The sequence below is a fragment of the Ctenopharyngodon idella genome, chromosome 22 (assembly GCF_019924925.1).
Source record: "Ctenopharyngodon idella isolate HZGC_01 chromosome 22, HZGC01, whole genome shotgun sequence".
Taxonomy (NCBI): Eukaryota; Metazoa; Chordata; class Actinopteri; order Cypriniformes; family Xenocyprididae; genus Ctenopharyngodon; species Ctenopharyngodon idella.
The window spans coordinates 3746930-3763878 of NC_067241.1; the positions used below are offsets into that span (position 1 = coordinate 3746930).

Below are 16949 nucleotides of genomic sequence, written 5' to 3' on the forward strand. Positions count from 1 at the left end.
CACCTCTTAAAAAATAGCCTGTTTGAAAAATTCCAATCTGGTTTTCGGCTATTGCATAGTACAGAGACTGCCATGGTAAAAGTCATTAATGATCTGCTTATGGCAGCTGATTCTGGATTCTTAACCATACTTATCTTACTTGTTTTAAGTGCGGTCTTTGATACTATTTCCCTTCAAGTTCTTTTAGATAGATTACTCTTTATTGGTATCACTGGTGTTCCTCTCACCTGGTTCAGATTTTATCTTTCCGGACGCACTCAATTTGTCCAGCTAAAAAATTTAAGGTCATACTCTTCATCTGTTACTACTGGTGTTCTTCAAGGCTCTGTCTGGACCCTCTTTTATTTATCATTTACTTATTACTCCTTGGTTATATTTTCAGGAAATATGGCATTAGTTTTCATTGCTATGCGGACGACACCCAGCTCATTTATCATCCAAGCCAAATTCTACTCTTCTGTCTTCCTCTCTCTCTCTCGGATTGTTTAGAAGAGATTAAATCCTGGTTTTCGCTCAATTTTCTCAAGTTGAATACTGATAAAACAGAGTTTCTTCTTGCTGACACTAAATCCAATTTGTCAAAATCCAATAGCTTTTCACTTCCCATTGATAATTCTATAATCTTCATCTTCTCAGGTTAAGGGTCTGGGTGTCGTCCTTGATAGTACTTTGTCTTTTGAACATGTGAACAATATTACTCGGTCTGCATATTTCCACCTACGGAACATCAGCCGTCTTCGTCCATTTCTCACATCCTATTCCACAGCCATTCTTGTACACGCTCTAGTCACTTCAAGCATTGATTATTGTAACTCTTTTCTATTTGGGTTACCTCACAAACTCTTTCATAAACTTTAGTTGGTCCAGAACTCAGCTGCCCGTATAATTACTAGAACCTCCTCCATTGAGCACATCTCTCCTGTCGTCTATCATCTACATTGGCTTCCTGTTAAATATTGGGTAGAGTACAAGATTCTGCTTCTCACTTTTAAAGCTCTTCACAATCTTGCACCCACATATCTCTCTGAATTGCTTCATATCTACACCCCGAAGCGTACACTTCGATCTTCTTCATCTGTTTCTCTTGTTGTACCCTCTGTTGCTTTTTAGACACTATGGGGTCCAGGGTGTTCAGTTGTGCTGCTCCTCGTCTCTGGAATTCTCTTCCACAATCTTTACAAGAAAGTGATTGTCTGGCTACTTTTAAATCACATCTTTAAACTTACCTTTTTAAATTAGCTTTCTCTGATCAATTTTAAATATCTTATATTAAATAGCTGTTATTTTGTTGTATTGTGTCTTGATTTGTTTTATGACTATCATTCAACTGTACGGTGTCCTTGAGTGTTTTGAAAGGCGCTTTTAAATAAAATGTATTATTATTTATTATTAATAATATTTATTTATTTATTTTGCTATAAAGAACTTTAAGTGCAGTGTAAAGGTTCCACTGATGTTAAAAGTTCTTCATGAAACAATCAATGCCAATGAAGAACATCTCAGTTACTGATGTAACTGTTGTTCCTTGAAGGAAGGAACAGAGACATTACATCAATACTGTCTCACCTGGGAGCCCAATCACCTTCAAGTGGTAACTTGGACCAGTGGTCTCACTGGCAGGAGGGATATAATGTCTCCGTTCCCTCTTTCGGAGAACAAGGGTTACATTAGTAACCAAGACATTCTCATTCAGTCAGTTACGTTTAACGTTATGTCGAAACTGAAATGTCGTTACATTGTTACGTCGATACGTGGATACTGAAAATGAGGATTCCTCTAGGGGAAGAAGTGGTGTGATCACCACATCCTGGTTCAGACCAGCTCCCTCCATCTCTGGGCCACCTCTCTCAGAGCCACTTAGATGGACGCTTTGAGGGATTAGCAGCTGCCTGGACAGGGTGCAGCGGCCTGGACAGGGTGTGTTGGCTTTCTGCGGGGGGCCTGGTTGACGACTGAGCTGATGTAGATCAGATGCCACAGGGGGACGCACCATGCACCCCAGAGGGCAAAGTCAGTCACTATGCGCAGTTCCTGCATCAACCCCGGCTCAGAACTACCCTTGTGCAGCTCTTTAAGAGCTTTTGCCTGATGGACCTGCAGGATGGCCATGACATGCAGGGCAGATGTGGCCTGTCCAGAGGCACTGTAAGCCTTAGTATCCAGTGCTGCTGTCCTCTTACAGGCCTTGGACGGGAGACAAGGATGATTCCTCCAGGTGGCAGCTCGTGGCTGTAAGATGAAGCCTGGAAATGACCAAATCCAGAAACACACAGACGGAAAGACATCTTTAAAAAGACGCTCGCTGCCTGTGCTTTTGCTCTTTTAGGAAATCTGCTCTTGTGCACCAAAGCGCTGAGGTGTGAAATGCCACACTTAACCATGCACTGCTCTCTCAGGAAGTGAATCACCGCTGGATGCGCCCTCACACTGGCAGGGGAAATCTCCTCAGGAACAAGTTCTTTTAGCAATTAAAATTGCTGTTTCACTGCAATCAGGAAACCGTTTCCTGATGACTGGAAAAGATCGATGACTGTATACAATCGCTCGGCTCTGATGCAAAGTATGAATGAGTGAGTGCAAGCTGGCTTTATACAGATGCTGGTCATATAATTAGAATATCATCAAAAAGTTGATTTATTTCACTAATTCCATTCAAAAAGTTCATTCATTACACACAGACTGATATATTTCAAATGTTTATTTCTTTTAATTTTTATGATTATAACTGACAACTAAGGAAAATCCCAAATTCAGTATCTCAGAAAATTAGAATATTACTTAAGACCAATACAAAGAAAGGATTTTTAGAAATCTTGGCCAACTGAAAAGTATGCGCATGTACATGTAGGAAACTTTTTCCTCGTCGAAGCAGAGACCAGGAGACGTTGGGATATCTTTCAAGCAGAAGTTACTCTTTATTGAGAAACACGATGCGCGTCGCTGTAGTCATCCAAGTCCAACTAAGGCAGTGTACTTGGTAGTTCATATACATTCAAGGGGGAGGGATACATAGAGTAGAGGTGGAGACAATCTAAACAAAGCATGCAAATGCAGTGCAGGAATCAGCCCATTCCCTACATTTCCCAGCCATGATCTAATCAGCATAACGGTGTCATTCAAATGCAGAGGTGCTAATCCACTCAGTCTGACAGTATTGCCCATACCTTTACATTATCATAGAGACAAAGGCACCGCTGTATCTTGAGCTTTGTCCTGCCAAATGGTTAGGAAGTGCATGAAGACAAAAGGTTAATGTTGCAGACACCTGGGCTGCCTGCCTTGATCTCCTTAAATTGTCATTATCTTTACCACAAAATTGTTAAATACAATATACTTCACCTTAGTATTTCATGTGAGGTTATGTCAGGATGTAGGATCAGCAGATCTTAAACAGATTCTTAAATTTGTAATCCCACATACAGCACTCAATACTTAGTTGGGGCTACTTTTGCCTGAATTACTGCAGCAATGTGGCGTGGCATGGAGTCGATCAGTCTGTGGCACTGCTCAGGTGTTATAAGAGCCCAGGTTGCTCTGATAGTGGCCTTCAGCTCTTCTGCATTGTTGGGTCTGGCATTTGCATCTTCCTCTTCACAATACCCCATAGATTTTCTATGGGGTTAAGGTCAGGCGAGTTTGCTGGCCAATTAAGAACAGGGATACCATGGTCCTTAAACCAGGTACTGGTAGCTTTGGCACTGTGTGCAGGTGCCAAGTCCTGCTGGAAAATGAAATCTGCATCTCCATAAAGTTGGTCAGCAGCAGGAAGCATGAAGTGCTCTAAAACTTCCTGGTACACGGCTGCATTGACCTTGGACCTCAGAAAACACAGTGGACCAACACCAGCAGATGACATGGCACCCCAAACCATCACTGACTGTGGAAACTTTACACTGGACCTCAAGCAACGTGGATTGTGTGCCTCTCCTCTCTTCCTCCAGACTCTGGGACCCTGATTTCCAAAGGAAATGCAAAATTTACTTTCATCAGAGAACATAACTTTGGACCACTCAGCAGCAGTCCAGTCCTTTTTGTCTTTAGCCCAGGTGAGATGCTTCTGACGCTGTCTGTTGTTCAAGAGTGGCTTGACGCAAGGAATGCGACAGCTGAAACCCATGTCTTGCATACGTCTGTGCGTAGTGGTTCTTGAAGCACTGACTCCAGCTGCAGTCCACTCTTTGTGAATCTCCCCCACATTTTGAATGGGTTTTGTTACACAATCCTCTCCAGGGTGCGGTTATCCCTATTGCTTGTACACTTTTTTTCTACCACATCTTTTTCTTCCCTTCACCTCTCTATTGATATTCTTGGACACAGAGCTCTGTGAACAGCCAGCCTCTTTTGCAATGACCTTTTGTGTCTTGCCCTCCTTGTGCAAGGTGTCAATGGTCGTCTTTTGGACAACTGTCAAGTCAGCAGTCTTCCCCATGATTGTGTAGCCTACAGAACTAGACTGAGAGACCATTTAAAGGCCTTTGCAGGTGTTTTGAGTTAATTAGCTGATTAGAGTGTGGCACCAGGTGTCTTCAATATTGAACCTTTTCACAATATTCTAATTTTCTGAGATACTGAATTTGGGATTTTCCTTAGTTGTCAGTTATAATCATCAAAATTAAAAGAAATAAACATTTGAAATATATCAGTCTGTGTGTAATGAATGAATATAATATACAAGTTTCACTTTTTTAATGAAATTAGTGAAATAAATCAACTTTTTGATGATATTCTAATTATATGACCAGCACCTGTATACTTGTATGTCTGGGTAGGAGCGGCTTGGCATGCAAATCTCACTGGCCAATATCCATTGACTCATTTAGTTACCACTTGAAGATGATTGGGCTCCCAGGCGAGACCCCAATATGTCAGTATTGACAAAGTCGAACATGACTGACTGAAAGGGGACCTTTATTGTTAGGAGTGTACATAAAATACAGGAGTATAATAATGTTTTTAAGCAATAATTACACAATCTCAGGAATCAGTTATCACAAATGACTCGCAATTTTTCTCTTGAAGATGAAGACTCACCAGCGGCAGAAGCTATTGTCCTGACATCATTTAAAGGTAGTTAAATTACACTATTTTAATGAAGTTTTGTACTTTTTACTACTTGGTCTTAAAAGTCTTACCTCTTGGTGTTAAAAAGTGTTTCACACTAAGCCTGAGTTAACATCTTTTAACCCTGGGTCATAAACTGCCTCAATGCTTTATTAAATATTCATGCAGTCATAAAAACATAGTAACATCATAAATAATAATCACTGTTATTATCCTTGTAAATATGCAAATAAAAAGTCCCATCCAGGGTTTAAAAATGTACAGAGTGAATTCTTGAAACCTGAGATTAACATTTTCAGACTCTAGAATAACAATTTCAAATACGATACAGATTTTGAACTTATTGTCATGTTTCTGTCTCTCCAGGACTCTGAACCATTATGTCAGCAATCAACATTATGAAGGAGTTTCTATATTTGCACTGAGGCAGCTAAATAGCATGCTTATATTAAAAAAGTTTGCATTAGCACGACACTTTGTCTAGTAGCAGCTGCAATTTTGTATACTTTTAAAGGCTGAAAACCAGCTTGTTTGCAGCTTGAGAAAATGTTGAATTGAACTGCAGTGTTGTGGCATACTGCCTTAAATGAAGACAGTGATTGTAGAGGGAGATGAATAACGGACAGAAAGAAATTATAATTATAAGAAGTAACCAAAGTTATATCTGTTATATCTGTCTACTTCTGTTTCTTTTGTTACTTGCAAATACAAATATTACAACATGGCACCATAGAAAAAAAAAATTATTGTAATACATCTACTAGATTATTTTGTTGTAATTTATTTGCATATTGAACAAAAGATTTTTTTTTTCCTTCTGTATGAGTGCCCCCCTTTAAGAAAAGTAGTTTACACATATTTTATTTGAGATATTGTTTTTGTTTGTGTTTTGTGTTTTTTATGTGTTGTTCTGGATTATTTACATTCAAATAAACATCTAAGACTAACACAAAGTTATCATACCTTATATAAAATGTACCCTCAAACCTCAAGAAAACTGGACATTTTTTTACATATCCAGAACCAAAACTGAATATTTGGAGAATGTTCTTATAACAAATTTCTGGTAGTTGGGGGATCCAGATTCAGTTTATTTTTAATTTGTGATTTGGAACAATTTGTTGACTCTAGAAAACCCATGTAAGATGGGCATGAGAAACAGTACAGATACAGTTTGTTCAAGGGATCATTGTACATCTGGTAGAGTACTTCTGCATCATTTTGCATCTTTGCATCTTTGCACAGCTGGAAATGTAAGTTTAGTACATGAACACAACTGTCATATATGGAGAGCCATCCAGTGCCTGAAAGCTGCACTAGCATCAATGGTGTTTCACTGGGATTGATTAATTGGTAAACTTTGGCACATTCTCTGCTGCCTCAGTGCACTGTGAGAAAACAAGTTGTGTGAATGTGAAACTAAAAACTCGAGATTTCAGTGGATTTGCTGCCACAAAGTTGAATTCAATGACACGCGCACTTAAAGGGTAGTTCACTCAAAAATGAAAATTCTGTCATTAATTACTCATCCTCATGTCCTTCCACACCCGTAAGACCTTCGTTCATCCTCAGAACACAAATTAAGATATTTTTAATAAAATCGAGAGGTATATGACTTGTCCATAGACAGCAATATAATCATCACTTTCAAGGTCCAGAAAGGTACTAAAGACCCGTTAAAACAGTCGACGTGACCGCAGTGGTTCAACCTTAATGTTATGAGGCAACAAGAATACTTTTTGTGCACAAAAACTTCTATGTCATTCTCATACGTTGTTTACGTCCAGTGCTTCCAGGTTCTACGTCCGAACACCGACTCATTATTGGCTGGCTCCTGCGTCAGCAACTTTGGCCAATACTGAGCCAGCATTTCGGACGTAAACACAGAAGACGTCATCTGCTTAAGAATAGGGCCAATAGTGTACCTTCAAAGTATGCTTAGCTCAGTGTTACAGTGCATAATTGATCCTTGACTTTTATCAATGACAGTGTTATTTTCATGAGAAAATAACCACTGCTGATTTATGTTTACTTTATATTTTAATGGTCATTTAGGCTCAGAAATAATCTGTCAAACAGAATATTGTTCACATATGCTATATGCTATATACAGGTGCTGGTCATATAATTAGAATATCGTGAAAAAGTTCATTTTTTTATTGTAAATTATTTTAAAAAATGAAACTTTCATATATTCTAGATTCCCTACATGTAAAGTAAAACATTTCAAAAGTTTTTTTTTGTAAATTTGTTGATTAGAGCGTACAGCTAATGAAAGTCCAAAATCCAGTATCTCAAAATATTAGAATATTTACATTTGAGTTTCATTAAATGACCATCCCTACAGTATAAAATCCGGGTATCTTTTGTTTTTTGAAACCACACTAATGGGGAAGACTGCTGACTTGGCAATGGTCCAGGAGACAATCATTGACACCCTCCACAAAGAGAGTAAGTCACAGAAGGTCATTACTGAATGGGGTGGCTGTTTACAGAGTGAAATATCAAAGCATATTAAATGCAAAGTTGACTGGAAGGAAGAAATTGGGTAGGCAAAGGTGCACAAGCAACAGGGATGACCGCAAGCTTGACAATACTGTCAAGTAAAGCCGATTCAAACACTTGGGAGAGCTTCACAATGAGTAGAATGAAGCCGGAGTCAGCACATCAAGAGTCACCACACTCAGACATCTTCAGGAAAAGGACTACCAAGCCACTTCTGAACCAGAGACAATGTCAGAAGCATCTTACCTGGGCTAAGGAGAAAAAGAACTGGACAGTGAACAGTGGTCGAAAGTCCTCTTTTCAGATAAAAGTAAATTTTGCATTTCATGTTGAAATCATGGTCCCAGAGTCTGAAGGAAGACTGGAGAGGCACAGAATCCAAACTGCTTGAAGTCTAGTGTGAAGTTTCTGAAGTCAATAATGATTTGGGGGGGGCGTGACGTCTGCTGGTGTTGGTCCATTGTGTTTTATCAAGTGCAAAGTCAATGCAGCCATCTTCCAGGAGATTTTGAAGCACTTTATGCTTCCATCTGCTGACAAGCTTTATGGAGATGCTGATTTCCTTTTCCAGCAGGACTTTAGCACCTGCCCACAGTGCAAAAACCACTTCCAAGTGGTTTGCTGACCATGATATTACTGTGCTTTATTGGCCAGCCAATATGCCTGACCTGAATCTATGGGATATTTTCAAGAGAAAGATGAGAAACAGTCGATCCAACAATATACAGATGATCTGAAGGCTCAATAGTGCCTCAGCAGTGCCACAGGCTGATCACTTCCATGCCACACTTCACTGATGCAGTAATTTGTGCTAGGAGCAAGTCATTTGCTGTAATATGTCCTGCCGATCAAGTATTGAGTGCACAAAAGAACATACTTTAAAGAACTTTAACTTTTCTGTTTTGCAAATCCATTTTTTGATTGATTTTAGGAAATATTCTAATATTTTGAAATACTGGATTTTGGACTTTCATGAGCTGTACGCTCTAATCATCAAAATTAAAAAAAAAAACTTTTGAAATGTTTTACTTTACATGTAGGGAATCTAGAATATATGAAAGTTTCATTTTTAAAAATAATTTATAATAAAAAAATGAACTTTTTGATGATATTCTAATTATATGACCAGCACCTGTATATAGCTGTGTTATGCTAGTTACATTGCAAGAACTTATACACTAGAAATTAGTAAGAAAACTGTAATATCTTGCATACAATATATGTCATACAAAATAGTATAAAAATCTATATTAAGATAAAATTATAAACACTGATAGTAAACACTGATAGTCCTCTTTCTCATTTGAGCAACCTTACTCATTCCCACAACAACAAAAGAGTAGACATCGCCATCTAGTGGTGAAATACAGTAGCTTAGTTTCGGTTCCTTTATTTATTTCAAAATTAACAAGGGCTAGGGAACAAACAGATCTATCTAGTAGAAAACATTTGATAGAAATGATCTGGATGTTTTGGCTGATCAGATAATCTTACACAAATATGAACTGATGTCACACGTATAATAACAGAAAGAGAGCCTGAAACTCATCTGACAGAAATCAAAAATGGTGTTTCTTTAATAACCCTGAAAGTAAAATCGTAATTTATCATTTAGCAAGGGGGAAAAAAAATGCTGTTCACCTTGTAAATGTTCATCAACGTAACACAAAACCATATAAGCTTATGTGCATTTGGGCCAATATACCAAGTTTATATATTTATTGAAATAAAGTGCAACAGCCGGGTTCTGGAAGTAAAAATTCATTTTCTCCAAAGGGAAATTTATTTTTAACGATAACTTATACACCTTTAAAGACAGACCTACAGTGAGCTACAAGGTTGTTAATCGATGGTGTTTGTTTCTGTTGAAGCCGTCAGCCCGCATTATTTCATCTTAGTTTTAAAACAATCGTGTTTAACAGTGGAATTCTTGGTGAAAAATTACATTACCCGTGATGCTACTCAATCTTAGAAAAAAAAAAAAAAAAAGCTTCAGTGGCGTTCTATATGGAACCCTAGGCTTCTTGAGTCAATTATAAAGGACACTTTATGCCAAAAAGGTTCTGTATAAGTAGGTAAGTCTTAGATGATTGCATAATACTTGCATAATGCTTAATTCATAAAATTGAATTTAAAAAAAAAAAAATGAAAATTAAATTTCATTAAACAAACTTTAACAGATTTAACAAATTAAATCTAAATCATGAAAATGATCCCATGATCAGAACCCTTAAAAGGTTCTGTATATGAAGCACCTGACAGAAACCTTCACTGTTCTATGTAGAACTTTTTCTTCTAAGAGTGGTAAACTTGTAAAATTACATTGTGCCCTTAGAAGTGAGAAACACAGATTGTATTCATTTTATTCTTAACGTAAGAGCATAACTTGAATATGTTGAGGCTTCTAGTCTCATCCACTTTACATTTATTTTAACCGTACAAAAAAAAGGTCAGTTATGCTGCTTGATGTTGTAAACTGTTATTTGTTATTTGTCTTATTATTTAAATCTATTATTGTAACCATAAACACACTGGTTAGTCACACAAATTATTTTACCATTTACTGCAAGAACAAGACACTGACAACACACACTTCTCATAGCAGTGATCTCCAATCTTTTGTCCCAACATGACCCTCTTTTGTGGACAAATAATCCATAATCATACATAAAGACTCCTCCCATTAACACACACACACACACAGACACACTTCTGCTCTAGTTTTTGTATTACTCTGCTTACTCTCGAAATTAATTATTGAGGAACTGCTAATAATATTGGTTCCTGTATAATTGCTTGTGCTTTTCCTCATTTGTATGTAGCCCTTGATGAAAGCGTCTATGTTACAGTAAATGTAAACTGTTTGTTCTCTCTTCCACCTTTTATTTATTTACCTTAAATATTCTACATTTCATTCATCCCCTGCGTTTCATCTGATATTGCAGAGCTCAGCTATCCTCTCTCTCTCTCTCTCTCTCTCTCTCTGTGTGTGTGTGTGAAAGAGAGAGAGAGAGAGAGAGAGAGAGAGTGAGAGTGAGTGAAAGAGATTGAGAGAGATGAGCATGAGTGAACAGGAATAAAGCTGGACGGGCCTCATAAATTGTCTTCGTCCAATTAAAGACAAGAGCATACATTACTGTGCAGCAGCTCAGCCAATCAGGAGACACTGCTGGTAAGTAACAGTAAAATATTGAAAGGCTGAGTGAGCAGAGGAAAGATCCTGCATGTATGTTTTCCTCAAAGCCGTTTAGTGTGAAACCACCCGACATCTGAAGCCGGTGTGTGTTCTTTAAAGGCACCTCAAGAGAGGAGATTTTATGCAATATATTGCTTTTCTGAGGCTTTTGGCTTGACATCCCATTAAATTTCTCTTTGCGACACTCAGCACGTATGGTAAGTAGCCAATTTAAAATATGATGCCTGCTTAAAATTATCCAGTAATTTACTTGTCAGTATGTCTATTTTGCCATTTTGCTAAATACTCAGAAATTAATTTTATTTTATATCATGTTACCAAATCTGCACTGGTGAGTCGCTATTGGGACAGTGCTGTTTGGACTGTTGTGTAACCTCAAAATCCAGCGTTAGAACATACACTATATATACCTATATTACTATATATTACTAAACGCAAACAATTTTTGTGATTTATTTGATGGCTGATAACATCAATAGTTAAGATATAACCATCAACAGCAAAAGTTATCAAATGTTAAAAGTTTATTTGGTCCCACTTTTATATTAGGTGTGTTTAATACTATACTAACATTTAAATTAATCATTTGATACAATGTACTTATTATGTACATACATGTTTTTACATTGTACTTATTATAATTACCTGCATGAATTTACATCTATAATTACACTGTTAACCCTCCCCTTACACCTTAACCCACCCTTAAACCTACCTATACCACCAAACCTGTCTCTAACCTTACCCGTATCCACCTCAATAGCAGCACAAGTGTTTTGAAATACAACATCAACACAGTAAATTCATTGTACTTATTTTTTGATGTAAGTACATAGTACTTAAAGACACCTAATATAAAGTGTGACTGTTTATTTTTATCGAAATGATACAGTAACTCTGTATTTTTTTAAACAACCTTTTTATCAGCTTATATGCTTTCCGGCCAGTAGAGGGCGCCATGTCTTATTATAAATCAGGGGTGTCAAACTCAGTTCCTGGAGGGCCATTGTCCTGCAGAGTTCAGCTTCAACCCTAATTAAACACACCTGAACCAGTAATCAAGGTCTTCAGGATTACTAGAAACTTCCAGGCAGGTGTTTTGGAGCTGGTTGAAGCTAAAATCATCAGGACAGTGGCCCTTTAGGAACTGAGTTTGACGTGCTATAAATGAAAGAAAACTAAATGATGAGAAATGAGATGCCATATTGTGATTTTTTTTTTTTTTTTTTTTTTTTTTTTTTTTTTTTTTTTTTTAGATACAAACTGATCTGAATTTTTTTTTAGTCCGACTTCAGCTCTTAAATACCCTGTGAAATCAAGTTTAGATTTTTAAAAAAAAAAAAATTGTGGCTTTTATTTCATATGTATTGGTGTATTTTGTATATTAATACATGTTTGCATCACATGATCAGCTTCAGCTCAAAATGTTTGGCTTTTCAAATGTAGTAAACTTGATCAGTAGCTCACTTGATATAGCTTTGAAATTGCTATGTGGACCGCTTGGGTAAGAGTCCCGTGAAACACGAGCCACAGTAAAAGAAGACTTGTAGAAGCAAGCTAAACTGGCATGGTTGCTTCAGAAAATGTGTTTTTATCTCGCATAATTTACATAATTTCAATACATTATTTTAGCACCACTCACCAGACATTTCATGTCTGAACTGCCACGGTACATATAACAACCAACAAAGGCTACATAAAATGTTACCAGATTCACATTCATCTGTTTTGGATAAAACTGAATGCCACTCACTGGACATTTCACTTTGAAAGTGTCGCAAAAATTACATTGCTTCTTCAAGAAGCAATGTAATTAATTTCACAAAAATGTCACCACAGGCACTTTTTGAGTTGTCTATTTACTAGTGTACTCCTAAAAGTTTACAAAATGATATTTTAGTTATATGCAAATAAATCTTACACTCTTGGCCATGTCCAAACTTTAGTCCAATTAAAGTCTTTTTAGAATGAGAATGCCCCTCCCCCTTAATTATAAGTACTTTGTAATTCTGACTAGCAATAGCAAGCAGCAAAACATGGTGTGCTTTGCAATATTTGCTAATGCTTCCTTTTTTCCTCTACGCTGTAAAAACCAATAAGTTACGGTAACTCAAACCATTTGAGGAAACTGATTGCCTTAATCCATTTAAGTTTTAAAACCAATAAGTATGAGTACTGTAAACTCATATACATTAAGTTAAAGTCACTTATATTTTAGAGTTGGTTTAGTCAATCATTAAAGATTTTATGTTTATTCCACTCATTCAGTTTGAATTCAGGTGACAAATCTAACTAAGGCTTAACAACTAAATAGCTACTTAAATGGTTTGAGGAAGGCCGATTGCCTTAAATGGTTTAAGTTCATCAATCTCAAAGTAATAAGAATTAGCAAAACTAACACTGGTACAAGGCACAGAATAGGAGAATTATGTATTATTGTTTATGTATTTATTTGATTAGCTTTTAGTTAATTAGTTATGAAAACTATAACCTAAGCTATACGAACGTAATTTCAAGGAAAACATTATTTAAAAGAAATTAGAAACCATGGAATAAGTTCAAATTTCTTTTAAATATGTTGTGGTCAGCCATAGACATAAGCTACTAGATTAAATCAATTTCTGTAACTTAAATCATTAGAGTTTAAAATAGCATATTATGTCTAGTAACTTATTCGGATTGAGTTCTGCTTAATATACTTCATTTTTGTTAAGTTAAATTAACTTTTAAATTTTTTTAATTAAAATTAACATTTCATTTAGCGATTTTCATTGTTAGGGTTTACAGTCTACCATGTGACCTGGAAATTGATCATCTAAAGGGCTATTGGCATGTCCTTCGAAATGTCCTAAATTCCTGTTTCAATAGGAAACGCATCAATACAGCAAATAAAACTGCTTAAATGCGGTCCTTAAAGCAACTCCATGGAACATTTGCGCATGGTTCCCCCATGTGGTTGATAAGCGCAATTGTCTGTTACCAGTGTCGTAAATACTGTCGCTGTATAATGAGCAGCACAATACACGTGAATGTGTTGACTAAGCTGACAGAACCGGCGAATGCAAGAAACCTCGTTTGGAAACTATGTCCACCAACCAGGTAAAGTATCCCCTGTTACATATGTTCTACAAATATCATTACACAGTTTTATTTATTGTTACTCCAGAATTGAAAAATACAATGACAAAAAGAACGGTAGAATGTTAGCCTAGTTTTTTTTGCTCGCAGATTTCGCATGTAGCATTGTTTGCAAAGGGTGTAATTTGTAAAATAGAATAAAATGTTGTCCACATGGTTTTGAGACCTGCATATTAGATTGTTTCGTCTTATAGTTAACTCTACCCAGGCTACGAGTAAAATATGTAACGTATGCCGTAAAGCAGGTAACACTATTCGCTGGCAGGGGATGGGCGGGGCTGTTTGTACCGACCCGAACAAGAAATTTGCAGAGTGTGGTTGTAGCCGCTACGAGGCTGCTCAGGTAGCAGCGGCAGTAGAATTTGTCCGGTTAAGAGTTGTTCTACCACTGAAATAATTTTAGAGACATTATTTTAAGTCCGAAAAACTACATAGTGTTGCTTTAAATAATACGAATGAGGTAATGAAAGTCAACAAGGCAAGAAGTTTGGTCTCATTACAGATTTTAATTAAAACATTAAGGTAAATTTGCCCCAACTAATCTCTGTGCAATGGGCAATCGATTCATTACAGAACAACTACAACTGGTCTTCCTGCTGGGCTTGTTGACAAGCTGATTAATCTTGGTACAGCAAAGGTGCACTGTGTGAGTTACTACATTAAGGGAAGTGTGCAGGCCTATGTGTTGTAGTGTGTGTGAATTTTCTGCTTATAGTGTGTGTATATGAGGATGAGAGAGTGGTGTTGTGTAAGCACTAAGCAGTGTAAAGGAGAGGAAAGTGTGAGACTATGTAGGACAGAAGAAAGAGGGAGGAGCATGTGTTGGAGGAAGAGAGAATGGTACAGGAACATAAAAGACAGAGGGGCACTGTGGGTGAGTATGAGCGAGAGAGGAGATGATGGAGTGGGTGTGCTGAAAGCTTCAAGCACTGCGGTATGTTGCAGCGCCCAGCCCCCATTGACAGTGCAGCATACACACATTACTCTTATTCTTATGTGTATCGTACTCATGTCTTCTGTGTGATGTTCGTAACGCATTTGATCACACCCACGTGGTGCATCAAAAATACTATTCCTGTCCTCTGAGCACATCACTCAAACTGATGCGGTGTCACAGCGGGTCCGGCCGCACATGGTGACGTCCCCTGTCAAAATGTTCTATGTCTCTAAATGACCGTCAAATGCTTTCACATTCTTTAATTGTGTTGAAGTGCTTTTAAATCATTCATGACTGACAGCATGGCACTAGTAATGCCAAGGTCATGGTCTGGAATAATCTATTAAAATGCAGAAACGTTAACATTTCTACACCAGATTAGAAAATTAAGTTACAATTTCAATATTTTTTTACCAAGTACTCTGTCCTGTCATCCTACTCAGAGAGTTAAGGTAAAAACAGTGCATTGCTTCTGTACAAACTCATTTAATATGCATTCAAAGGGCTATAAATGGAAAGGCAACCTTTCATATAATGTCAGTATATCTACATTACATTAGATTATCTGACATATGAATGAATCACTTCGGATTTGCAAGATTAACAGATTCAAAACATGCACGGGTAGCAATTGAGAAGCAGTACTTGGGTTTTTCCTCTAACCAACTGAGTAAAATACTACCTGAATGTATGTTGTATCAACACCAGCTGTTTTGTCAGTGGTGCTGAAAGTTAGAATTTTGGCAATTCGTTTTTTAATAAGCATATTTAGTGAATTAGGGAAAAGAGTATGATTGAAAGCTTGATATATCACCTAAATGTATGAAAATATTGATCCATAAGGCCTGTCATAGTGCAGAAACAGTTATAGTTACAAATACCTCTGGGTAATATTATTATATCAATTTGCCAAGCCATGTTTCACAAGGTCTGTGAAACTGTGATAGCCAGCTACGTGTGCAGTGTACAGTCAACATATTTTCCTTTTGAACTCGGTTCAAATACATTTGTTTCAAGATGAAAAAGTCTGGCTCAGACTGCTTTGTCAGAACTACATGTGTTTCAGTGAGTGAAGTAACTCATGCCTTGGACCTGATTACTGCATAAAAATAGCTGGTATGGATTTTTCAGTTTATTTTTATTTAATTTTTAAGTAATTTCATAAATCATTTAAATTAATTCTTTAAAAAAATCTAAAAATATTTAAACAAATCAGATTAAAATATTTTTATCCAGCTCTTGCCATATTACTGTGCAAAAAAAAAAAAAAAAAAAAATTGCAGACTCGTCTTTCTATGAAGACATTCCACTCTGACTGTTGGGTAGAAGTCTGCTGCAGGATCGTCGAAAGTGCACATTGAGGGTGCATATCGGCTGCAAAGGCGGCGCTCACGAACACTCTTCTGAAACCTAAAATGAGAAATAGGACACCCTACGGTCTCGTGGACTTTACGATCACACTCACACTGCGGCCATTTCTAAGTCCAAAAGACCGTAAGTCCATATGAAGTGTACTATTTTGGACAGGGCCTATGAGTACAATTACTATTAGTCTCCTGTTATGCTACTTTTAAGGTTTAAGGTTTGCTTTGGAGTCTCCTATAATAAGTTAACATGCATCCATGGTCAAAAACACTTTCATTTTCTCATAATATACATTGCAGCATCAACTCTTTTCTCACAGTGTCTGAAACGGTTCGAATCCTTCTGTCTTTCTAAACCCATCCTTTCTGAGAGCCTACTCTGCTCTGATTGGTCAGATGGCCCAGTCTGTTGTGTTTGGTCTTCTCTTCTTTAATTGGTCAGATAGCCTAGTATCTTGTGATTGGTCTGCTCTGCTCTGATTAGTCAGATGGCCCAGTCTGTTGTGATTGGTCTACTCTGCTCTGATTGGTCAGACGGCCCAGTCTTTTGTGATTGGTCTACCACTTATAGTCCGTGTCAGAAACGAAACGCCCATTATCGGAATTCCAGCTCTGGATATTTCTCAGCACTTGATAGACAGTGATAAGAACAGTAATGTTGGCGTCAGTTTTACTGTATCAATTCGAGCCTGAGTCCTTTGGAAGTGCGTGCAAAGTGGATTTGCTTTGGCAGTGCAGAAAACAGCAG

At 37.2% G+C, this 16949-nt stretch overlaps 2 protein-coding genes across 9 annotated transcripts in view; both read left to right on the top strand.

Annotated features, from left to right (window-relative positions):
• The window catches only part of LOC127504761 (hemicentin-1-like), an 80116-nt gene extending 74119 nt beyond the window's left edge, over positions 1-5997 (top strand). For 7 of the 8 annotated variants that reach the window (XR_007927442.1, XM_051879738.1, XM_051879737.1 and 4 more), the window contains 2 exons: positions 5020-5067; positions 5428-5997. Coding sequence is in view for 7 of the 8 variants with exons in the window: in XM_051879737.1 (XP_051735697.1) it covers positions 5020-5067; positions 5428-5435 (56 nt within the window). In the remaining variant the exon portion in view is untranslated. The remainder of the gene's footprint in view (positions 1-5019; positions 5068-5427) is intronic. The other variant, XM_051879735.1, reaches the window with a different exon arrangement.
• Positions 5998-10775: 4778 nt separating this feature from the next.
• The window catches only part of syt2a (synaptotagmin IIa), a 95596-nt gene continuing 89422 nt past the window's right edge, over positions 10776-16949 (top strand). Inside the window, exon 1 of the mRNA XM_051879167.1 lies at positions 10776-10959. The gene's annotated coding sequence lies outside the window, so the exon portion shown is untranslated. The remainder of the gene's footprint in view (positions 10960-16949) is intronic.